This window comes from Eubalaena glacialis, chromosome 5 (assembly GCF_028564815.1).
Source record: "Eubalaena glacialis isolate mEubGla1 chromosome 5, mEubGla1.1.hap2.+ XY, whole genome shotgun sequence".
Taxonomy (NCBI): Eukaryota; Metazoa; Chordata; class Mammalia; order Artiodactyla; family Balaenidae; genus Eubalaena; species Eubalaena glacialis.
In genome coordinates this window covers 125,047,485-125,070,183 of record NC_083720.1, presented here as the reverse complement: position 1 = coordinate 125,070,183, position 22,699 = coordinate 125,047,485, and the positions used below count along the sequence as shown (strand labels likewise).

The 22,699-nt window shown below is 39.3% G+C and overlaps 1 protein-coding gene across 6 annotated transcripts; it reads right to left on the bottom strand.

Moving 5' to 3' along the window:
• Positions 1 to 7,130: 7,130 nt before the first annotated feature.
• On the bottom strand, positions 7,131 to 13,828 carry UCP1 (uncoupling protein 1). 6 transcript variants are annotated; one of them, XM_061191655.1, is made up of 7 exons: positions 13,628 to 13,828; positions 12,764 to 12,962; positions 12,120 to 12,129; positions 10,722 to 10,912; positions 10,528 to 10,621; positions 9,235 to 9,423; positions 7,131 to 7,287 (listed from the first exon to the last, which is right to left on the bottom strand). In XM_061191655.1, the coding sequence occupies exons 1-7, from the start codon at positions 13,751 to 13,753 to the stop codon at positions 7,266 to 7,268; spliced, it is 831 nt and encodes a 276-aa protein (XP_061047638.1). In that variant the 5' UTR covers positions 13,754 to 13,828; the 3' UTR covers positions 7,131 to 7,265. The 6 variants fall into 6 exon arrangements, with proteins under 6 accessions (XP_061047638.1, XP_061047637.1, XP_061047640.1 ...); XM_061191654.1 differs by lacking the exon at positions 12,120 to 12,129 and having other exon boundaries at positions 12,760 to 12,962; XM_061191657.1 differs by lacking the exons at positions 10,528 to 10,621; positions 12,120 to 12,129 and having other exon boundaries at positions 9,235 to 9,415; positions 12,760 to 12,962.
• Between the last annotated feature and the right edge of the window lie 8,871 nt (positions 13,829 to 22,699).

Here is a 22,699-nt window from a genome sequence, read left to right as displayed (position 1 = left end):
GTGTAAAAGTACAAATCAGGTATTTTTATTAAATTGATTGATTAAAATGTGTAAAAATCAGTTCTCATGTTTATGTATTGTAGCTATCAAGTTGGTATCTTTTCAGAGCTCCTAAGATTTTTTGTGTTTTAGTCTGGAAATGATTGTTTTTTAATTTTCTTTGCCTTATTTGTAGGTTAATTAACAGGGAGATTAGTTCTTCATGGTTTTCTTTGTTTGCATTTCAATCACCCGTCATACCGTTGCCTCATAGGAGCGAAAGGAGCATATAGATAAGTCAGAGAAGACAAAGAATTATGGCCTTCTTTTCGGTGTCTCTGATTATGTCATGTAATAGGTAAAGAGGGAGTGACAGTATTAGTGATTAGCTTTTTTGTTTTTAAATACCACACTGAAATATCACAGTGGAATTTTAAATCTTAAAGACATTTTCTCATCTTCAGTATTTGCTTTTCATCAGTTAGAAGAACTTTTAGTTAGTGCTTGGTATGAGGGCCTTTCATGAAGCTTCTCTATGGATGTATGTTTATGAAAAGAGATGCATTTGCTAAGAAAATCTTGATTATACTCAAAGAGCAGGTGCTATTTCAATAAAGCTGTCTTTGAGTTTTAACAAGAGAAAAACAAAGCTTTTAAACTTCTCAGTTAAACATCGTTGGTTTATTTTACTTGCTGTTAAGTCTTGCTTGTCTTTGCTTTGACTCCACTGTGTTTCTAGATAACGATGTATGGACTTCGTGTGTGTTCTTTGAGTTAACAGTCTGTGGGCTTCTAAAGTAGCCTAAAGACGATGACTGTGCTTTTTGTATAGCTTTATTCTCCGAAAATCTCAGGAGAGCAGCAAGTGCTGTCAAGGATTATATAGTGATGAGATTCTAACAGGAACGATTTCTTCTTTGTCTGTTGTAGACATTTGTACTCATGGCAAAACTAAAAGTTTAAAGGTAGGTTCATCTGATTACCAAATTCTCCCTAAATTCTACGGAAAGCAGCCTATTAAACACATAATTTAATCTAAAACATGAGGATAGTTAGCACACCTTTAAAATGGTATATATCAAGTGTTTAAGGACTGGCTTTGATGTGATATAGCAAGACCTGAAACTTTCGACTATTTGTTTATGTCTATTGACAAACCTCTCTCTTTAAACTTGCCGAAGAGAAGAGCGGTTAAAAAAAATATCCAATTGGAAAATAACAGATGCAGTGTTGTCTAGCACATACATTAAAAGTGCATGCATTAAAATTCTTTTCTCAACAAGATAAAACTTAAAAATTGGGCTCATTTTATTATAATAGTGGCGAAACGCTTTTCAGTATTATAGGAATTTTAAAACTGGTTTCTTATAGGAGACTTCTCAACCTTGGGAGTATCTTAACTTCTTTAAATGTTACCTATGCTTAGCATCCAGCCAGAGTTCTATGAGATAAGGATCAGGTATTAACCATTAAAGTTCATTTTATCAAGGTGTTTACCATTACATGGAAAGCAATTGTTAGTCTTTTAGTTTTAGAAAATGTTTACCTTTATATTTTAATCTTTTAACAGATGAGGTTTTGAACTGATTTAAACCTTTGTCTGTATGCTTAATAAAAGAATGATTCAAGTATGGAAGAGGAAACTTTTCAAGTAATTAAGTTTTTCCCCTTCTAGGGAGTAAAAAAAACTTTTTAATAATGTTTTTAAAATGTTATTAGAAATTTTGTTCAATAATATATTATTTAAGTCCACCTCTGTTTGTATAATGTATTGTTCTGTTTTTGCTTAAAATAATCTGTAACCATTTCAGATAATTCTATAGCAAATTGGTCTAAAAGCCACCAACAGATTCTGAGGTTTGATAGTTTGAAAGCCAAGCTAAGTGTCACCAGTTGTAAATTAGAATGTAACATGAGCCTTCTGACTTTCATGTGATAATGACATACATGAAAAGAAAAATATGATAATTGTTTCTGCCTTCCTACTTTTCCTTGCTTTCAACATATGTATGTTAGAATTTTTGGTAGTCTGAAAATCCATATTTAGAATCTTACCTGTTTCTATAATAATAAAATACCAAAGTAGTGATAGAATTGAAGTAGCAGGAAAATTGTTTGTTTTAGCATCAAAAAAGTGAATCAGTGCTGAAATGAATTTTTGTATGTGCCAGATTGAAGAGTGAACCAGTGATAAGAATAGTCTAAAAATATAATTACAATGGTTGCAGTTTAAATATGTTCTGAGAGACAATCTTTAAAGAATTGAGAGAAAGAAATCAGGGGATATCAGTGAACCTAGACCAACCCCTTTTTATATATAAATATGGTGATATAGTTAGATATAAAAATCAGTGTCTTACTGGCACCATTTACAATTTAGAAAGTAGAATCTTTTTCTTAAAAATGCCCATCCTGATTTTTTTCTATTTTAAGAGCAACTTGGATTTGTATGTATTTTTCTATGCGAAATACATGTACTCTTCATTTTTATTCCAGTGTTCATAATTGTTTGTGTGCTGTTTCTCCCCTTCGCATTCAGTGAAATAGAACTTGGTCAAAGATTTGCTCTAAGGAGAGACGCATTACATGAGTGTGAAAGTGGAGTGCTCATTGCCAGAGCAGAAGAGATTACATGTTATCTTGGCACAGAAGAGAAGAAATTTGGCTTGGAGGGCAATAATGTTTATTATCCTTCTTGAATTAATGATTGGGGACCAGCAGCTATTTTCTCAGGATAAATGGTCCACCCAGCTTCTGGGGAGGCTTAATTTCCATTTCATATTTATGAACCTCTCCACAGAGTGATTTTTTTTTAATGAAGATTAAGGGAATTGGTAAAAATCTGAGAAAAATCATGAGAGTTGTTTTTGTTTTTTTTTCCTGGCTTCAGCTTTCGTTAAGAAAAATGTTAAATGTAGTGCAGGTAAGACCCAACTACTGCATTACTGTTATAGGGCGAGTCTATGTTTTTGTTAAACAAAGTATTCAAAAAATATTTAAGCAGTAGCTTTCCCTGGGGGAAAGAGTGCTGGTTGGCAACTTAAAGAAATAGATTTTTGTCTACTTTGGATAAAGCAATTAACTTCTTATGTAAAAGCAATAGTTGAAATGTGATGTCATTTTGTTTGGAATGTTGTGAACAAATAAAAACATGTTGAAATTGTTATAAGCCTTTCTGTTAATACTTCTGCTCGCTTTCCATCTTCCTCATCCCTTGTTTAAGTCATTTATGTTCATGAAATAATACTTTTCTTATTTAATCCTTTAATCATGTTCCTATAGAGTAAATCAGAATATACAGAAAATTTTTTTTATTTTTGTGACTTTAACTCATCCACTAATTACCTATTTAAGATGTTATTGGCTAAGAACAATTGATTATGAGGCCAGAAAAGAAGCTACCATCCCCACCCCACCCCCGTTCTTAGAAAGGATAGGAATAATTCATACTGTACTGTAATATGTTTTTCTTAACTTCACAATGTATCATAGATCTATTTTTATATTAATACATAGCTTTCGTATTTTTTTTACAGCTGCAAATCATTCCTCTGTGTGTGTTTGTGTGTGTGTGTGTGTGTGCGCGTGCTCATTAAAGTTAGTACTAATTATAGCTTTAAATGTATATATTAGAAAAGAAGTGCTTAAAAATTAAAGACAAAACGATCATCTCAAGGAGTTTGATGAAGAAGTACAAAACAAACCTAAAGAAAATAGAGAAGGAAATATTAAAGACAAGAGCTTAGATGCATAGAAAAGAAAACATGCATACAATAGGATCAACAAAAATAAAATGTTTGAAAAGAACAATATTGATAAACCTTGCTGTGGCAAATAAACAATAAAAAAGAAAGCAAATAATAAATGCTGTCAAGAATGAAATATGAAACATCACTACAGATCCTACAGATACTGAAAAGAAAATATATTGAGTAACCTTGTCAAAATTATGAAAGTTAGATGAAATATAACAATTTCTAGAAATATACAACTTACCAAAACTATCCAAGAAGAAATAGGGAAGCAAAAATCCTAGAGCTATTAAATGGATTCAGCAGCTAAAAACCTTTCCCCTAAAAAACCTGCAGTTTTATACGGCTTTCACCAGTGAGTTAACACATTAAAAATAAAATAATGTTAGCTTTCACAAACTCATCCAGATAATTTAAAGTGTACACTCTGCGATTCATCAGATTATCATGTGATGATCTTAATAGATGTAGAAAAAGCATTTGATAAAAATTCAACATCCATTCATGTTAAAAACTTTTACCAAATGAGAAATAGAAAGGGATTACCTTCATTTTATAAAATGCATCTTTATAAAATAAACTATAGCAAATATACTTAATTGTAAAACATTGGGATCAGAATTAAGAAGGGATGTCCTCTGTCACCACTTGTATCGGTTAGTTATTGCCACAATAACAATGTACAACAACTAACCACAAAAAAAATCTCAGTGGCATACAAAAAAACATTTCCTCCTCACACATGGGTAGGCTAGCCAGGCGGTTTTGCTAATCTCAGCTGGATTCAGCTGGCCTTAAATTGGGGCCGTGGTTTCAGTTCCGGTCAGCTCTGTGTGACTAATTCATCTGAGGTCAGTGGGCTACCTGAGGCATGCTCTTTTCATGGTGTGGCAGAAACACAAGAATAAACCCAATTGCTCAAACACATTCAAGCCTTTGCTCACATCATGTATACTAGCATCCCCTTAGTTGTGGCAGGTCACATGGTCAAGTCCAACATCAATAGAGCGGGGAAATGTACTCTATTAAGAAGGGATAAGTCTATGAGCATAGTACTGTTGTATCCCCATTTTACAGATGAAGAGATGGAGGCTCAAGGTCAAGAACTTGTTCAAGATCACACAGTTTGCAAAGGACGAAGCCATGCTTTGAAACCAGGGAATTTGACTTGAGAGCCAGTGAATTTAACCACTGGGATCTTCTGTCTCACCAAGTAGCAAGGATTTTCTGCTAAGGATGTGGGAGTTGAGTAGGGAAAAGCCAGCAAGAGGTAAAGCCAGCTCTTGTGCATTAGAGAATCACTAGCTCTCCATTGTCATAGGCTTCACAGCCATCCTACCATGCAGTAAACATAAGCTGAGTTACTTATTAAATGAACCACTCTGTAAATAGAGGGAAGGTTATAACATAATAGGTATGGAGGTACCAGCTTGTGTGAAAAACATCAGATCAAACTGGATTGTACATCAAGACAGACATCAGGGAGCAGAATAAAAAAAAAGGATAAGGAGCAAATCATTCAAGTTGTTACAGCAAATACATTCAAAACTGTGCTAGAGGTCCCACCTACTGCAGGAAAACAAGTGGATGGAAAGAAAAGTTACTGCCTATAAATGATATGAGTGTACATAGAACATCTAAAAGAATTGGTGGTTGGGTATTAAGGGCAGGTATGAGGAATTTGGTGTCAATAGTGGTCACATGTTGAGGGTGAGGGATTCTGGCTAAACCAATTTAGCAGGATTCTGGCTAAAACTGGGCTCTTGAGGAAATGCCCAAGGACAGGACCTAGTAGAAAAAACTCAGAGGAGCCTGACTAAAGTTTGGTAGCAACTTGTCACTACGGCCCATTGCCCGACCAGGATCCCAGCAAGTGAAGTTTTATGTTTTCTTCCTTCTTCTTGAAAGAAACATGCTACTCTAAGGTCGTGCTTTGACTTAGTTTGGATTCTCCCAGAGTCAGGCCTTGAGACAAAGATTTGTAATTCATTCAGGAAGTGATCCCAGGAAATACGGGTAAGAGAGTGGGGAACAGAGAGAGGGACTTGAAGTCATCCCATAAATGGTTTTAGAGGTAAGCAAAATAGCTCTGTGTGTAACTGGATTTTGACCGCTCAGAGGTATTCCACCTGACGATGAGGGGCCTGAGATATTCACTGCCAACTCCCATCAGTTATTGGTCCAGGGCTGCTCTCGGGGGTGTGTTATTTTCCCTGTTCTTCTAGTGTGCCATGCACAGGTGGGCAGATATGTCTCTGGTGGCCAGAAGAAGACCCTAAGAAGTACAGGTGCTGACATGACGATAGGAAGTCAGGCCAGCATCACTAAAGTGGTCAGAGCCGAGTGAGCCGTGCTGGATATTAGGGCATCTGCTACAAGACACTTTACAGTTAACAACTGGGGGGAAATAAGCAGGAGGGAAACCTCAGAAGTCAACGGGGGGAGAAACACAACAGTAAATGTGATGTGGAGCTGATTATGATGCCTGACAGCCTGTGGGCTTGTTGGCCCTTTTGCGGCCACTCCTTGTTTTTGGCTTAAGACAAGGCTGAGCCTTGTCTTAACACTTCTTTTAAGTCCTTGTTTATTCTTTCCCTATTTCTTCTGCACTCAGTTTGTAGACATGACAAAAGTTACTACGGATGTGAATGATGAATCTGGCTTTGCTAGAAAGATGCTGTGAAGATTAATTTTCATCTCAGTTTGTTCCTCTATCTTATCAGAGGTACCTTCTAGCTCTAAAATTCTGTGATTCTAGAATAGATACTACGATTCTAACAACAATGCCCAAATGAATATTGTATCTTAGAAGTTGTTATAGATGTCATAAAATATGGACTCTAAAAATTAAAAATCTCTACTAATACTATTTAAAGTGAGTTTATTGATTCTAAAGACCTCCCCTTGCTATTTGGGCAATGTTGTAATCTAGGCGAACTTCAACTCTTACATTAGATATAGATCCAAAAAGGCAACCTTTAAAAAGTATTAGCAATTCTTTACTGAATGTATTAACTGACAAATGGGTTAATAAATAAAAAGGAAACAGTAGTATTTTCTTTGATAACTTCATTTTTAAGTATTTATAAAGTGCATTTCACTCAGTTTTCCTTTTCCATCAGTTTGAATTAATAATTAAAACCTGTTAAAGATCTTCGTACTCAATCATAAACTCCCTCTCCCATTAAATGGTCAATCAAATGTAGTAACTTATCTGGACATTACATTTGCCAGGGTGTATACTGAATGTTTTGCTTTCCCTTCCTTAAAACACTGAGAATAAAAGTCACAAGAAATAGGTATTAGTTTTACTTTGAAAAAAATAGTCCGGAGTTTCTTATCTTTTTAGTGTGAAATAAAGTGAATAGGTTTGTTTGCTTTTTAAAAATTATCCAGTTAGCAAAGATTCCCACTGGTCTGTTCCATCCTTTCCCTGAAGATGATTAGGTAGCACAGTCCATGGTCTGCCTCGACTTCATCAATTCTCGCTTCAGCTGTTCAAAGCACACACACGATGATGTTCCAGGATCCCAGTCACAAGAAGGAAGGTACAAATCTAGAAAAATGCATGTCACCATTCTATTAGTTTGCTCGAAATTCTTAAAGCTATTATAGCACAGGCAAGTTTATGCTTCTCACGGTGCCACTCTCCTCAAATGCAGATGCTTGAAAGTACCTATTCTTCATCTTTCCCTCCTCTGCCTAAAGTTTCATCCAGGTGCCCTATCCTTCTTCAAAACAACAAAACCCAAATGATCACACCTATACAAATATGATCCCACCAAACCAAACCAAAGCTTGTCTCCTCCTTATCATCTTTTCTTTTTTGAAGGGAGAGGAACTTTTGTTTTGCTTTGCTTTCTGAATGGGAAGTAGGAAACTAATAGTTAAAACTAATAGTTTAAAAGAGGAAGTAAGTGGAGAAAGCAAAGTGATGCGTAATTAGACCATTTTCCAGGGTCAAGAAATGAGTGCTGTCTACATCTCAGCAATTCTTGTCCTAAGAGGACTTGTCAAGGATCTAATTGCATGTTGTTGTTGCTGTTGCTCTTGTTATTTTTAAGAATTCTGCCAAACTGTGCAGACCAAATAACTGATTTTTGAATGCCTATCTGCAGCAATGAAACGTTCCCAGAGAAAAAGATGTCATCGTTAAATCTGCCTTGGATAGATATTTTAGAGATCTGGCCTATAAAGGTCACCCTCAGATATTTTGTGGGGTCTCTTAACATATTTCTCCTGACTCCTGGATATGTGTGTGTTGTGTGTTTTTATTGTGGTAAAATATACATCAATTTATCATTTTAGCCATATATATGTATATGTTTATATATTTGTTTAAATAGTATAATTCAGTAGCATTAAATATGTTCTCACTGTGAGCAATCATCACCACCCTCCATCTCCAGAAGCTTTGGTCATCCCAAACTGAATCTCTGTACCTATTAAAAAATAACTCCCCACTCCCCCCCTCCCCTCAGTCCTTGGTAACCACCATTACACTTTCTGTTTCTATGATTCTGACTACTATAGGTACCTCATATAAGTAGAGTCATACAATATTTGTCCTTCTGTAGCTGGCTCATTTTATTTAGCATAATGTTTTCAGGGTTCATCCTTGTTGTAGCATGTATCGCCCCAAAAGGTTTTAAATTTGAAAAAAGTAAAATTGTTAAATATTTACTGGTTGATAACTGATATATCTATGTTAAGTTAATTTTACAATATATTCCATTTGTATTAATATGTCATAAATACAGATTATGGTGAATTAGAACCTTTTTTATAACGTGTATGGTGCATTTATGCTTATTTCATAAGGTTTGAGGCATTGCTTTACAACTTTTAAAGGTTGTGGAATCTTGTTATTTTACCACTAGTATAATCCCTATTGAGTATATCCATAAATTAGTTCATACTATATTTTCTTAAGAAGGTAATTTATAATACAATATGATATAATATATAAAAGATAGCTTTATGGGAAAATATGATTCACTAGAAACAATACTAGTTTCTAGGTGAGTGTAATCATTAAACTACATCATTTTCTATATCACTTTTCTCGATCAATGAGAATGATTTTTCTCTGGTTTTGCTTTAATACAATCTAAAAAACGGAGTCCACTAAATTAAAATAGTAAAAATCAAATCTTGCTTTCTCATAGCCCTCTATTATGCTTTCCCTCCATTTTATAGTTCTCCTGCCCAGAGAAGGCAAAATACTGTCTACATTTCCAATAGATTGAGACCAAGGGAGAGGTTGCTGGTTTTGAATGAGCCTCTGATCAAGCTTGAGAAAATTTTACTATCACAGATTCAAATTTTCTGGCACAGTGGAATTGGTGGATTGGAGAAATTTATGGCAAAGAAAAGTAGACACTAAGTATACTGCACATTCTAAGGCTGGTCAGCTAACTGTCAATTGTTTAGATGAGATAGCGTTCCATAGCACACAGATACCCTGAACACAACATTACAGGTACAGAAGACCACATCCTACCCTTTGAAAAAAGCCGATGGTCCTTCCTTAGTGAGCATCATCATTGCGCAGTCGGACACACTTGTGTACCGTCCCGGTAGACAGTTAACAGATCTGGTTTTCACCACATCCACTGGAGAGGACAGAACCATTGTGCAAAATCCAGCGATAACAGCGGACACAAAGTGACAGGGCACATCATCTGAAATGGGTCAGTGAGACAGGTCAACCCCAGACTTTTAGTTATCTATCAGATCCTTGTAAACCTGTTGATAGCAGGAGGTCAATGTGGATTTCTTATAAATAAAGAAAAAACAGTGGACTTCCCTGGTGAGGCAGTGCTTAAGACTCTGCCTGCCAAGGCAGGGGACACGGGTTCAAGCCCTGGTCCAGGAAGATCCCACATGCCACAGAGCAACTAAGCCCACGAGCCACAACTACTGAGCCCACATGCCACGACTACTGAAGCCTGCGCACCTAGAGCCCGTGCTCCGCAACAAGAGAAGCCACCGCAGTGAGAAGCCCGCACATCGCAATGAAGAATAGCCCCCGATCGCCGCAACTAGAGAAAGCCCGCGCGCAGCAACGAAGACCCAACGCAGCCAAAAATAAATAAATAAATAAATAAATAAATAAATTATTTAAAAAGAGAGAGAGAGAGAGAGAGCGCATTAAAAATAAATAAATAAATAAAATACAGTAAGGAAGGTTATACTCACATTAGAAAAAGTTGGCAAATAGTAAATGGCATAGTGGATTGTAGGTGCTTTAGGAAAATAACCTGCCACCTTTCTCTGTGTCCTTAAGGTATGGCATAATGCCTGATATATAGGCATCTAGTACTTTTTTATTGAATTAAAGTCATTGTCCAAGGAGGATTTCAATGTCTCCAGAACCTGTTAGAATAATATTTTTAGGAACCTATCCAATGGTTCTACTTTTTGGATGAAACCACCAAGAAGCTCCTTATTTAACTAGCTCATCTGGATATAGTGGAGGGTGAGTCATTTCCTGAATTCTGCTTTATAAGAATAAGATGCTGACAGAAGTCCATATATTAGTATTAAATGAGAATAATGCTGATGTAAGAATACAGTTGCATCTTAGTTTTTTTGCCAAAAAAAAAAAAAACTGTTGCAACAAAACTTCTAAAACTTAGGGTTTTGGTTATAGTATATCTATTGTTCAAAAGTGCTTATTTTTTTAAAAGAGAAAATTGTTACAATTAAGGGATTCAGTATAATATGGCTGGAGAAACTCCACGATGAAATTATAAATGTGCAGACCTGCCATGTAAAAAAGAAAGTTACCTGTTAATTGTTTTTCACAAGGGCCTCCTTCATTAGGTCATACGTTACTAGCTCTGTACAGCTGATGATGACAATTCTTGTCAGATTCGGAGTAGAACCTGGAGGAAAAGAAAGTATTGAATAGCTCCATTATACGATAAGGTGCTAATTGGATATATATGTTTTAATGATGACAAAATCCACCTTGAAGTGAGTTACCTTTCCAAAGCCCCGTCAAGCCTTCTGTTGTTGCTATAATTCTGTAAGCATTGTAAGTCCCAGTGTAGCGAGGTTTGGGACCATGTAGACCGCTTGGCACTTGAAGTCTGATCTTCACTACCTCTGTGGGTTGCCCAATGAACACGGCCACGCCGCCATTCGTTAGGCCCGCTGAGACCCTGCTTCCTAAACTAGCCGTTATTATCCAGAGAAAAAAAAAAGATGTGTCAAGAAAGAAAGAAAAAAAATCAAGACCCAGAATGCATCTATATGTCTTTTTAATTTTTAATGGTTAATACTATTGTGTCATTATATCTTTTGTACTTCCCTAATGCTTGTGCATGTGTTGATCATGTACTAAGTATGTACTAAATCATAGTAGGGCTAGAGGACTTCAAAGTTGACTGAAATTTTTTTTAAATTTCAAGGAAAAAGAACACAATGCCTATTTAAACAGTAGCTTAGTTCCTTCCTATATTTTGCTTAGTTCTTTCCTATATTTAGCTCTATTTTTCAGTATTTCCCAACTGGGTGGGGGGACCAGTCACCAGTGATGCTTAGTCTTCCTTCCATCAATGAGAATGTTAATTATTGGGCTTAGGGATCTTAGGAAAAGCCCAGTGGACAAACTGCCCCAGTTTGGGACATCAAGTGGTGTCAGGCTACAACAGACTACAAAAGGGACACAGATAAGAAGAAAGAAGCTGATAAAGTGATTTTTAATTGGAAATTTTGAAAAATTAGGTTACTCAAGACAGATATCATTTAATAAAACTACAAATAGTCTTAGAGCCTCATGCCTATTCCTATAATTAAATATAAAGTATGCATCAATCACATTTATTCATCAAGGACTTTCTCAGTCTCTAATTCTGTTTCCTAATCTGTATAGAGGTAATAGTATCTACCTCAAAGAGTCATTGTGTGAGTTAAAATAATATCAGTACAGCACTTAACCCAGTGTCTTGCATATGGAAAATACAGCAATTCTTTTCATTACTGTATGGTTGTACTCCTTTTTCATTATGCTTGGCTAGGAGCTGAGCATTTACTAATAACCATCTTTTAAGTGGCAAGATCATATGATCACAATTCCCTTCACTTTTGGCCCACATTTATAATCTTATTTTAATGCACTCATCCTATGCTCCTAACCCCTTTTCATTTCCCCATCAAGCTCCTTGGGAGCGAGGCCATATTCTTTGTCTTCGCTTACGGCCCATCTTCTCAATCCTCTGCAATCTAGCTGCCACCTCCACTACTCTGCTCATGATGATTTTGCCAAGGAAACCCATGAGCTTCTATTATTAGGTACATTGATCACTCCTTCCCACACTAGATCTCTCTGCTCTGTTTGGCCCTACTGATACTTTCTCCCGTGACTCCGTGAAATGTAACCCAGGTGTTTCTCCTAAGCTCTTGTGCAGACTGGCCATTACCTGTCGACACATCCTAACCTGAATTTCTTACCTTCCCCCTTAAGGCGGTTTCTATATTCCCTCCTTCAATGAATGGTATCTTTAGCTGGAAACTTGGAAGTCACCTTACATTCCCTCCTTTCCTTTACACCTTACTTCCAGTTTTCCACCAAGTTGCCAATTACACTTCCAAAATCTTTCTGATTGACTGTTGCTTTATCATACCCTGATCATTTCTTACTTTCTAATTTACCCCTTTCTTCCCCTTCTTCTATATATCTTTTATACTGCTGCCAAAGTGATCTTTTGAAAATATAAATTGTTTGTGTTACTCCCTTGCTTATCATTTTTCAATGACTTCCCATCACTTTAAAGATAAAATCCAAGCTCCTTAGCATGGCCTGCAAGGTCTCTTGTGATCTGGCCCTTTCCTGCCTTTCTGGCTTCACCTCTTCCTCCTCACCAACATGTCTTCCCTCTCTGCCCCATGTGTTCAAACCTTGATGTTTGCTTGCCAATGTGTTATGAAGACCACCACCCTGTGTGTAACCTTTTTTTGGCCAGAGCTGGGCCCAGGACATGTCTCTCTGACTTCTTCCCCTCCCGGGAACGCTCCCTACTTACTTTCTTTCCCTGTGGTGAAGAACTCCTGGATGCTTTCATAGATGCTGATCCTAAGAGAGGCAAAGCTTATTTGTCTCTGGAGACCAGCAGGCAGCCCGCTGTAGAGTTTCATTGGCCCTCTTGTTTTTGCCAGAGTGGTGATTGTTCCCAGGACACTTTTATACCTAACAGCACTGGAGGTCTGGCATTCGCATTGGATCTGGAAATGAGAAAGGTACAGGTCAGAGGGAAGTAAAAATTGAGTAGGGGAGTCCTACCTAGTGAGGAAAAAACAAAGATTGGCATCAGGCTATGGAGAAATCTTAAGCCAAGATTTTTTTCGCATCGTGTTCTATTTTCAATTCCTTTTCCCCTCTCAGCAACATCTCTCCTTATCTATCTATCTATGTACAGAAAGGGGGAGGGGAGAGAATCTGGCTGCTATGCCTACTTTGAACATTCCCCTGCATCCCCACCCCACTGTCCCACCCTCATGAACTCTTCAGAACCCCTAAGGCAGTAGGATGGGAAGATGCGCCTGTCTAAGCAGAGGAGCAAGGAGAAAGAGCCCGGCTTGGAAACTCGGGAGAAGCTGATATTCTTAGCTCTTAGAACACCGAGTGCTCCCTAACTACGGCGGGGTTTGGCAATAGTCCTGTCAACCCAGCCTCCATGACCCCCTGCTTCTTTAGTTAATCCCGGAAAAGTTCCAGTTTCCTACCCTAAAGCATCCGTCCTGTGACAGGTCAAACTTTTTTAACGTGGACACCTGCTCTACCTAAAGTGAGAAAGAATGGTTAAACCAAAGCCGGAATCAAAGGGGCGCACGCAGTAGGGGTCCCTTCTCTGCCCCAGACACCTCCCCTTCCCCATCGCGCTCCCTACCTGTAGCCGGACTTTGGCCGTGTCCAGCGGGAAGGTGATCACATCCGCCACGCCGGCCGCCACTCCAGCCGAGAAGATGGTGACCGCCATGGTCGGGGGCACGTCTGAGGCTGTGAGTCCCACCATCCTGACTCAGCGCGGAGCCAGGCGCCGGTGCAAGGGGAGCAGGGCTCCGGCCCCGAAGGTGGAAGCTCTCCCTGGCTCCTCACTCCTGCACCGCCTGGGCAGCAAACCCGCCCTCTCCGACTTCCGGGCGATGGGGGCAGTGGGCTGCCGCGGGCGGGGGCGGGGGAGCGCAATCCAATCGGCGGCGTCTGCCTGCCCTCCCCCAGCGCCTGGGCCGGCCACGCGGTGCCCTCTGCCCTCTGCGGGTGACTTGACGTCGCCGGCGATCGGGGGCTGAGCCGCTCCAGGTCTCCTGGCACTGGCAGGGGTGTGCCCTGGGGAGCCAGGTCCCTCCCACCTCCGCATCCTGGCTTGGACCCTGGGGAGCCGCCAAAAGTCCTGGCCGCGCACCTGGCCGTCTGAGCCCTGCCCTCGACACGTAGGGAAGGGCGCACAACCGCGCGCCCCCCGCGCTCAGCTGGCGCGGCATCTCCCCAGGCCTCTGGCGTCTTCAGGTGCGCGCCTTGGGCGGGCTGGGAGGGGGCGTCCGGAAACAAGTGCGATCTCAGTGATCCTGGTAGAAAGTCCCGCCCAACCGGAGCTCTCCAAGGCAAGAGTGAGGCTCCCCTTATTCCTCTGACTCCCCAGGAGCCTTGCAAGTACCTTCTTTGCTTGGCTTCCCTTTCCTCTCTTTTTAACTTCTCATCCTCTCGACTCCTTTCCAACCACCAAATGCAGCCTCGAAAAAAATCCCAGGCAGAAACCAAGAAGACTCTGAACTTTTAAAGTGTTTCATGTGAACACTTTTTGTAGGAGGATGTCAAATGAGATAATAGACATACTAGAAAGCAAATCGGTAGTAAATTGCTCAAGCACTATATAAAGTGAGATATCACTGGCTCCTTTTACTTTCATGCTTAGTGGAGCGCAGTGGAAAGGACAATGGCAGGTCGCTTGGCTCGAGGTGCAGCTCTTACCTTCTCTGTGACCCTGGTCAAGTCATCTGAACGTGAACTCATGTTATCACCTCGTGCCTGTGTACTATTTTACAGATTGTAACGTGTCCTCACGTAAATGTCATATTTCATCTGGTAGACAATACAGCTTTATGAATGGGTATGAAGTCAAAGATTTTTTGGAGATGATTAAGAACATGGGTAGTAGGCTCAGTGATGGTGCCAGCTGATTGTCATGAGGCAGTTGGTAAGGGGAGGTGAATTTAGGGCAAAGGAAACAAGATCAGCTTTTAAAAGTCGTGGAATTATTTGAAGAGAAGGGTGTTTCTCATAGTTGAGAGCCACGGCAGGAAACTGTATACAACATACAAAGAGAGTGAGAGATCAGAGCTGGGAGGTATTTGAGAGTCAGCAATATGAGTGTGATAAAGGAGGGTCCACACTTTACATGGGGGTAAGTATAATGGGACTAGGGAAAGGGGTCAAGGGCCAAGTCATAGGGGTCCCCAGAGTTACGGCCGAGGAAGAATGGCCTTGTCAAAGGTAAAGTTAGGAAAGAAATAGTGAACCCAGTCACAGAACTATGGCATTTGAGAATATAATTAACAAAGTGTTGGGTCTCGACTAGTGTAATGTTTAGAAAAAAATGTCAAAAGAGAATAAAAACAAAGAAAAGACTATTGGATTTGGCTCTAACATAACTGGTCATCTTAGGGGTGCAACTGTGGTGGAGTTATTCGGTTGTGAGACTGATGGCTAAGCAGATGGAGAACGTTCGGTATAATGTGACTAAATGTATAAGAGGGGGCATTACTCCTTAATAACTCTAGCGAACTGCTATCAACTGGTCAATCCCCAACCCACAACCCAACTCTACCAACCCTACCCACTGTCCTTCACAGTGGTTCCGTCGGTAGTGGTCTTAAAGCATAATTGCAAATTCCTCCCATCAAAAGGTGATAGTTAGTCCATGTCCCTTCCCCTTGCATCTGGGCGGGCTTGTGCGTGCTTTACCAATAGAATAAGACATAACTGATGCTCTGTGGTTTCTGAGGCTGGATCATAAAGTCTTTTCAGCTCCTGTCTTATTCACTGGAACATTTGGAGTCCTGGGTCATTATGTAAGAAATTCAACTTCTCTGAGGCTGTTAATGCTGGAGAGGCCCCAGGTAGGCACTTCTAGCCCTCCCCACCAGGCACCAGACATGAGAATGCAGCCATCTTGGACTCTTCAGATAAACCCACCTGTCAGCTAAATACACCAAGTGATCTCCATCAATGGAGTAGGACAGAAGAATCATCCAGCTGAGCCCTGCCCAAATTCCCGACCCATGAAATTGTGAGATACAATGCAGTGGTTGTGATTTTAAGCTGGAACCACATTTTCTGTTTTGAGAAACTGGGAGTGACATAGACTCTTTGCCCTTTCCTCCAACACTACCTTCATGATGAGGAGTTGGACGCAGTGGGTGGGTGTAGAATTTTTGGATTTGGACTATAAAAAGAAGTCACAGTAACTTTTTGAAGGAGAAGCCGGGTAAACTAAAAGATGTTTTGTTTCCTTTAGGCACATGTTTTATTTTTATTTTTTTGTCCCATAACTGATGATGTTCTTTTTTTTTTTTTTTTGGCCGCACCTCGAGGCATGCAGAACTTCCCTGACCAGGGATCGAACCTGTACCCCCTGCAGTGGAAGCACGGAGTCTCAACAATTGGACCACCAGGGAAGTCCAAGGCACATGTTTTAAAAGGGCAGAGTATGACAACTAGAGGAGAGGGTGAAATGAAAGCTATTAGAAGGGAAGGGAATGTGAGAAAAGGATCTGTTAGAAAACAGGAAATGTTGTAGTCCCAATCAGGTAAGGACAGGTAGCGAGAGGGGGCTTGTGACAGGATAAAGAGGCTGATTGATCTGAGGCTGTGAGCTGAATGACAGCATGAGCTCTGGGATATTAACATCTGGCTAGGTAGGCGTGGTCAGTTAAGAGTCTTCTCCAGGAGGTAGTATGGTTTATTCAATCGTGGCTGAGCATCTGAGGTGTGCTAGGCACGATGCCAGTACTATGGGGCCAGAAGAAGCAGGGGACCCTTGAACAGGTCACGGGAGTTCAAGATTCAGAAAATGGTTCTGGATTCCAAGGACCAGGCTACCTCACCCCTTCTGGGAGGCTCTGGGAAGTAGGAGAAAGTTTGCCTCAGGTAGGAGAGAACAGTAGGGGAGAGGGTGGTGTCCCCAAAGGGTCAGACGTCTGCTCTTCCGGAACAAAGAAGTAAAGAGGTAAAGAATAGGTCAGTGTGAGTAAGGGCAGCAGACCTTTTATGATGTAGCTAAGGGGTGGCAGCAGGTTCCTACTGTACTAAATTCCTATTTCCCTCTTTTAAAATTTAGAACAACAAACTGTGGTCAACCAGGAATCTCTGAACAAAACGTCTTTGTGTTAAAAAAAAATAAGGATAACAATGCTGTGCATTTGAAAAATGTTCTACAGTTTCCATGATTTTCTCATTAACTACCAGTAGGAAATATCGTGTTGTAGTTATATAGATAAATGTGCAAATGACAGAAGAAGCAATTTATAAAAGAAGAAATACAACCTTTAAAATGGGCGATATATTTACTATCACTAATAAAAAATGTACTTCTTTCACCTAGTAAATTAATACCTCGTCTCTACCAAAATTATTATTATTTTAACATTTACATGTACATTTTTGATTTACTTTTATAAATATAAATTATGAATGTATAAATTATGAATATTTAAAATATGGTAATTATAATATCAGCATGATATGAATGATGGCATTATAAATTTGCATGATTATTTTGGAAAACAACTTGACAGTATGCACTGAGCCAAGAAAATGTCCATATCCTTTGCTCCAATAATTCTACTTCTGGGTATCTACCCTAAAATCATTAGACAAAATATGAAAAAGTCATACGTAGGATGATTATTTCAGTCTAACATTTATCACAGCAAATTAGTGGCAGTACCAGCCTCAGTTGGGATCCAGGTCTGCATGTCTGGCTTTGTCTGAAGGGCCGTGCATGTTAGTGTCTGTAAGTGTCTACTGGTGTGCACTGATGTGTGAGTGGGGAAAGAAACTGCCCTTAGGAACAGGGAGACAGTAGGGAGAGGATAGGAAAGGGTTTTCTTGGTCCAGCCCAGCCCAAAGAGAGGGAGCCTATCGAGATCCACATTAAGGAGAAAATATTCCATTTCCACTCTGATTAACGTGGCATAGCGTAGTGATTAAGAGAACAACAGACCCATGTTCAGATTCTAAGATGCTTACTAACTGGTTGAGCATGGACAGATCACTTAACTTCTCTGAACCTCAAATGCTTCGCTTTAATGATGGATATGAGTCATTAAGTTATTAATAGATCACTCGTTGTGCTTAGCACTGGATATATGTAATCCTCATAATGCAATGAAAGATTATCCAGTTCACGCACTTAATGAATAGTTATACAGCATTTGACAAGTGCTAGACACTGTTCTAAGCACTTTACTGAATTTAACACATCTAGTCCTCGTTGCCGCCCTCTGAGGTATGTACTACTGTTATCCACTTCATAGATGAGGAAACTCAGAAGCTCGGAGTAGTTAAGTAACTAGGTCACGTAACCACTTCATGGTACGCTTGGGATCTATCTGACCCCCAGGCTCTCAATCACTAAATGATGCCCAAACTGCCTTCCCAATATATTTATTTATTGTTTAAAAATTTTCATTGAAATATAGTTGATTTACAATGTTGTGTTAGTTTCAGGTGTACAGGAAAGTGATTCAGAATATATAGAATATATATTCTAAATGTATATATAAAGAATATATATATTCTTTTATAGATTCTTTTGCACTATAGGCTTTTACAAGGTATTGAGTATAGTTCCCTGTGCTATACAGTAGGTCCTTGTTGGTTATCTATTTTATATGTAGTAGTGTGTATATTTTAATCCCAAATGCCTAATATATAACTTTCCAATATATTTGTGACAGGATACTTTACTATGCTTTGAAGATGTGTAATGGCTAGATATACTCAGCATATTTTTTCTCTGAGTCATATCAAAAGTTACCCCCAAATCACATGAAACACATATCCTTTACTCTGTTTGTATACATTACTAGGGGACTTACAAAGACATGAATAAACATTACAACACTTTTGCTTTAAAAATCACTTGATTTCATTCCATCTTCAGTTGAACCTGGTGGAAGAGTTGGGGAAGGGAATATACGAGATTTAGAAAAATGAGATTTATAGGGATTGAGGCCCAGTGGAGGGAGCAGAGAACGAAGAGGTGACTTAGAGAAGAGAACATTCCTGTCCTCAGATACTCGAAGGCATATCCATCCAACAGTTAGAGTTGTTCTGTACACAATTAAGGAAAAGACTTAGCACTGAGGAGTGGAAAGTACAGGTGAACAGATTTTAGGTAAGTGTAAAAAATGTTCTACTTTGTCAATGTGATTAGAGATGGATACTGTTTTGGGTAATGAGTTCTCTGTCACTACAGGTATTAAATTTCAGGTGATTTGGTGTAAGATTAACTCAGAGCGTCAGATTTATTGTCAGAAGGACCTGGTTTTGAATCTGCCATTTGCCATCCATGTGACCTCAGGCACCTTATTTAATCTCTTTACACTACTGTTTTCCTGTCTATGAAGTGGGGACAGTAATCTTAATTATAGTGCTGTTGTGAGCACACAGTAAATAACACTGGTAAAGATCTTAGCACGGTAACTACAGAGTGGTACCTAGAAAGGGCATAAGAAGTGATTGTTACAATTACATTTGTTATTAATACAGTCTGGATGACCGCCTTGCAGCTCGTTGGGAACCAAAGCCCTGTACTAAAGGTTTTACTAACAGATGTGGAAGGTCCCTTCTCGCTCTGAGCTCCCGAGGCTATGACTCTGTGACCTACCCTGGGATGCAGTTATTATGCAGGAGAAGCAGGGCTGGATCCCAGATCTCTTTGTTGAGAGCGGCCAGGAGTGGCATGAGGGTGACATGGGAACATTCCAGCTGAGAAAGAGCCTTGATGCGCTCCTGGTGCACGGGTTTGGGGTGCTCGGTCACTGTTCTGATGAGGACGTGGTTGCCGGGTCAGAGGTCAAAGCCAAGTTCCAGGACCCTCTCCATCCCACATCCCTCCTCTTCCTAATCTCCTGAACAACTGGAAATTTCAGAGTGGTGCGTCCTGCCTGGCAGAGAGGACTTGGCCAAAGGTCAGGGAGTACAGCCCTTGCGTGAATGTGACACAGACACAGGGGAAAGGAGCAAAGACCAACTGAGGTTATGTTGGAAGCATTCTTTTTTTTTAGTTTATTTTTTATTGAAATAAAGTTGAATTACAGTGTTGTGTCAATTACTGCTCTACAGCAAAGTGATTCAGTTATACATATATACGTACACATTCTTTTTCATATTCTTTTCCATTATGGTTTATCACAGGATACTGAATATAGTTCCCTGTGCTATACAGTAGGACCTTGTTGTTTATCCATCCTATATATAATAGTTTGCAGCTGCTAATCCCAAACTCCCACTCCATCCCTCTCCCATCCCCCTCCCCCTTGGCAACCACAAGTCTGTTCTCTATGTCTGTGAGTCTGTTTCTGTTTCGTAGATAGGTTCATTTGTGTCCTATTTTAGATTCCACATATAAGTGAGATCATATGGTATTTGTGTTTCTCTTTCTGACTTGCTTTACGTAGTATATATGATCATCTCTAGCTGCATCCATGCTGGAAGCATTCTTTGTGATGTCTGAGGCCGTTGCTTCAAACACAGTTTGCCAGTTTCCAGCATGGCGGTGGCTCGGGAATCAGACACGGGCCAGGAAGCCCCTCAGCCTTGCGCTGCCTGTGAACAGAGCCACTGCAGGCCTGTGTGACAAGCTGTGACGAGTTGCTGATCCCGAGTATCTGGGAAAGACACTAAGAAAAAGGTGGATTTTATTTCATCCACAGCATGATGTAGAAGGGCAAAATAAAGTACTGCCTCTAAGTATTCTCACCTTGCTGTGTAAGTGTGGAACGTAAAATGCTAAGGGGGCAGGTAATGAGGAACCTCCCCAGGGGAATTCAGTATCTCTTTCCTCTGAAGGTGCTGTGTCTGAAGGGAAAGGACAGGATACATGCACTGTTTATAACGTGCACATATATTTGTGCGCTCAAAATTCCATAAAAGCACTCTCTTTTACATTTTATCTGTGTGGTTAAAATGATTATTTGGAAACACATATGTGACTAATTTTAAGATGCCCAAATCTCACAGACAAGAGACTAAAGCTTCCTTTCCATTGTTTTCCAGTGGTTTCTAGAATGACCTTTTGATGGCTTTCCAGGGAAGCTTTCTTTGCCCTGCTTGATTTCATAATGAAATAGCTCACGTGGAGGTTAGTTTACTCAGAAGCTGTCCTTTCTATGCTCTACTCCATGTTTCTGGTTCTTTGCCCTTTTGAGATGTGCCCTCTTTGTTTAAATCCTTTGCTAAACTCTCTTGTTCAGCATTTCTTTTTTTTTTTTTTAACTGAAGTATAGTTGATTTACAATGTTTCAGGTGTACAGCAAAGTGACTCAGTTATATATATACAAAATCTTTTTCAGATTCCTTTCCATTATACGTTATTACAAGATATTGAATATAGTTCCCTGCACTATATAGTAGGTCTTTTTTTAACCATTTTATATGTAGTAGCGTGTATCTGTTCATCCCAAACTCCTAATTTATCCTTCCCTCCCACCCCTACCTTTCGCCATTGGTAACCATAGGTTTGTTTTCTATATCTGTGAGTCTATTTCTGTTTTGTAAATAAGTTCATTTTTATCATTTTTTTTTAGATTCAACATATAAGTGATATCATATGATATTTATCTTTCTCTGTCTGAATTACCTTACCCACCTGCTGCTTGGGAATCAGAAGAAGCCTTGAAGGGAAAGGAGCACCCAGTGTAGAGTTTACTTCTCTTTGCTGATATCCTCTCCAGGATCTGGGCTCCTCAAGGCCTTGCTGCCTTGTCATTCCTGCACTCCAATTTTTGTCTCTCCAGCCCGAGAGGTTACTAAAAGCTCTGCTCAGCACTTTGCCTCTTTACCACCGGTTTTTGCTCAGCTTCTCAGCCTCTTGACCCTGCACTGATAAATAGTTGACAAATTCTAAGGAGAAAAGCTAAGCAGCTCCATGCATATTGGGATCACCTCCACGCATATTTCTTCTTTCCAGGACCTTAGTCCCTGAAGTCTTAGCTGCCTCGATAGCTTCCTTATGTCTTATTTCAAATAGGTTCTTTGTTTTGTTTTGTTTTTATTTTTGTTTTTGGTATTTTATGCAGCTTTTCTAGTTGTTCTTGTAGTAGAGTCAGTCTGACACAGGTAGTCTATTGTACCTAGAAGCCAAAGTACTCAGCAACATATTTTTTAAGGAGATTAATAAAGGTGAGCAGATGCTTGATCTTTATGGTATTAGAAGTTATTATTTAACTAGAAAAATTAAAATAGACTCATACCTTTAAACATAAATTAGTTTATCTAGATTATGAAAATTGATTTGTACTAGAAATCCTTAAGAATACCAAATGATCTGAAACAAGTAAAGCATCTCCTTTACATACATTCTCTGAGTTTTTGGTTTGCATATATGAGGCATTCTAAGTCAAAATCTATATGAAACCAATTAGTCTGTACTGTACTCTGCAGCCATAAGCTTATATTTCAATGCCATTGGTACAAATTGAGCCATTTTTACTGCCAGTTAAAAACAAAAGGGATTCTTCTTACTGTAAATAGTGAGAAGCAGAAGAGAAGTTTAAATTTCCATTTTTAAAATTTGTCTCTATTTTGAGCAGCTTTAATGAGTGTAAGAGGGTAAAGGTGTATATTGCTATTAATATTTTACAATTTGATCATTGAGAAACTTTAGTGTTTTTGATTATGGTATTGATATTTTTCCCTCATCTTTAAGGATTAATTGCTTGCTTTATAAAATTTC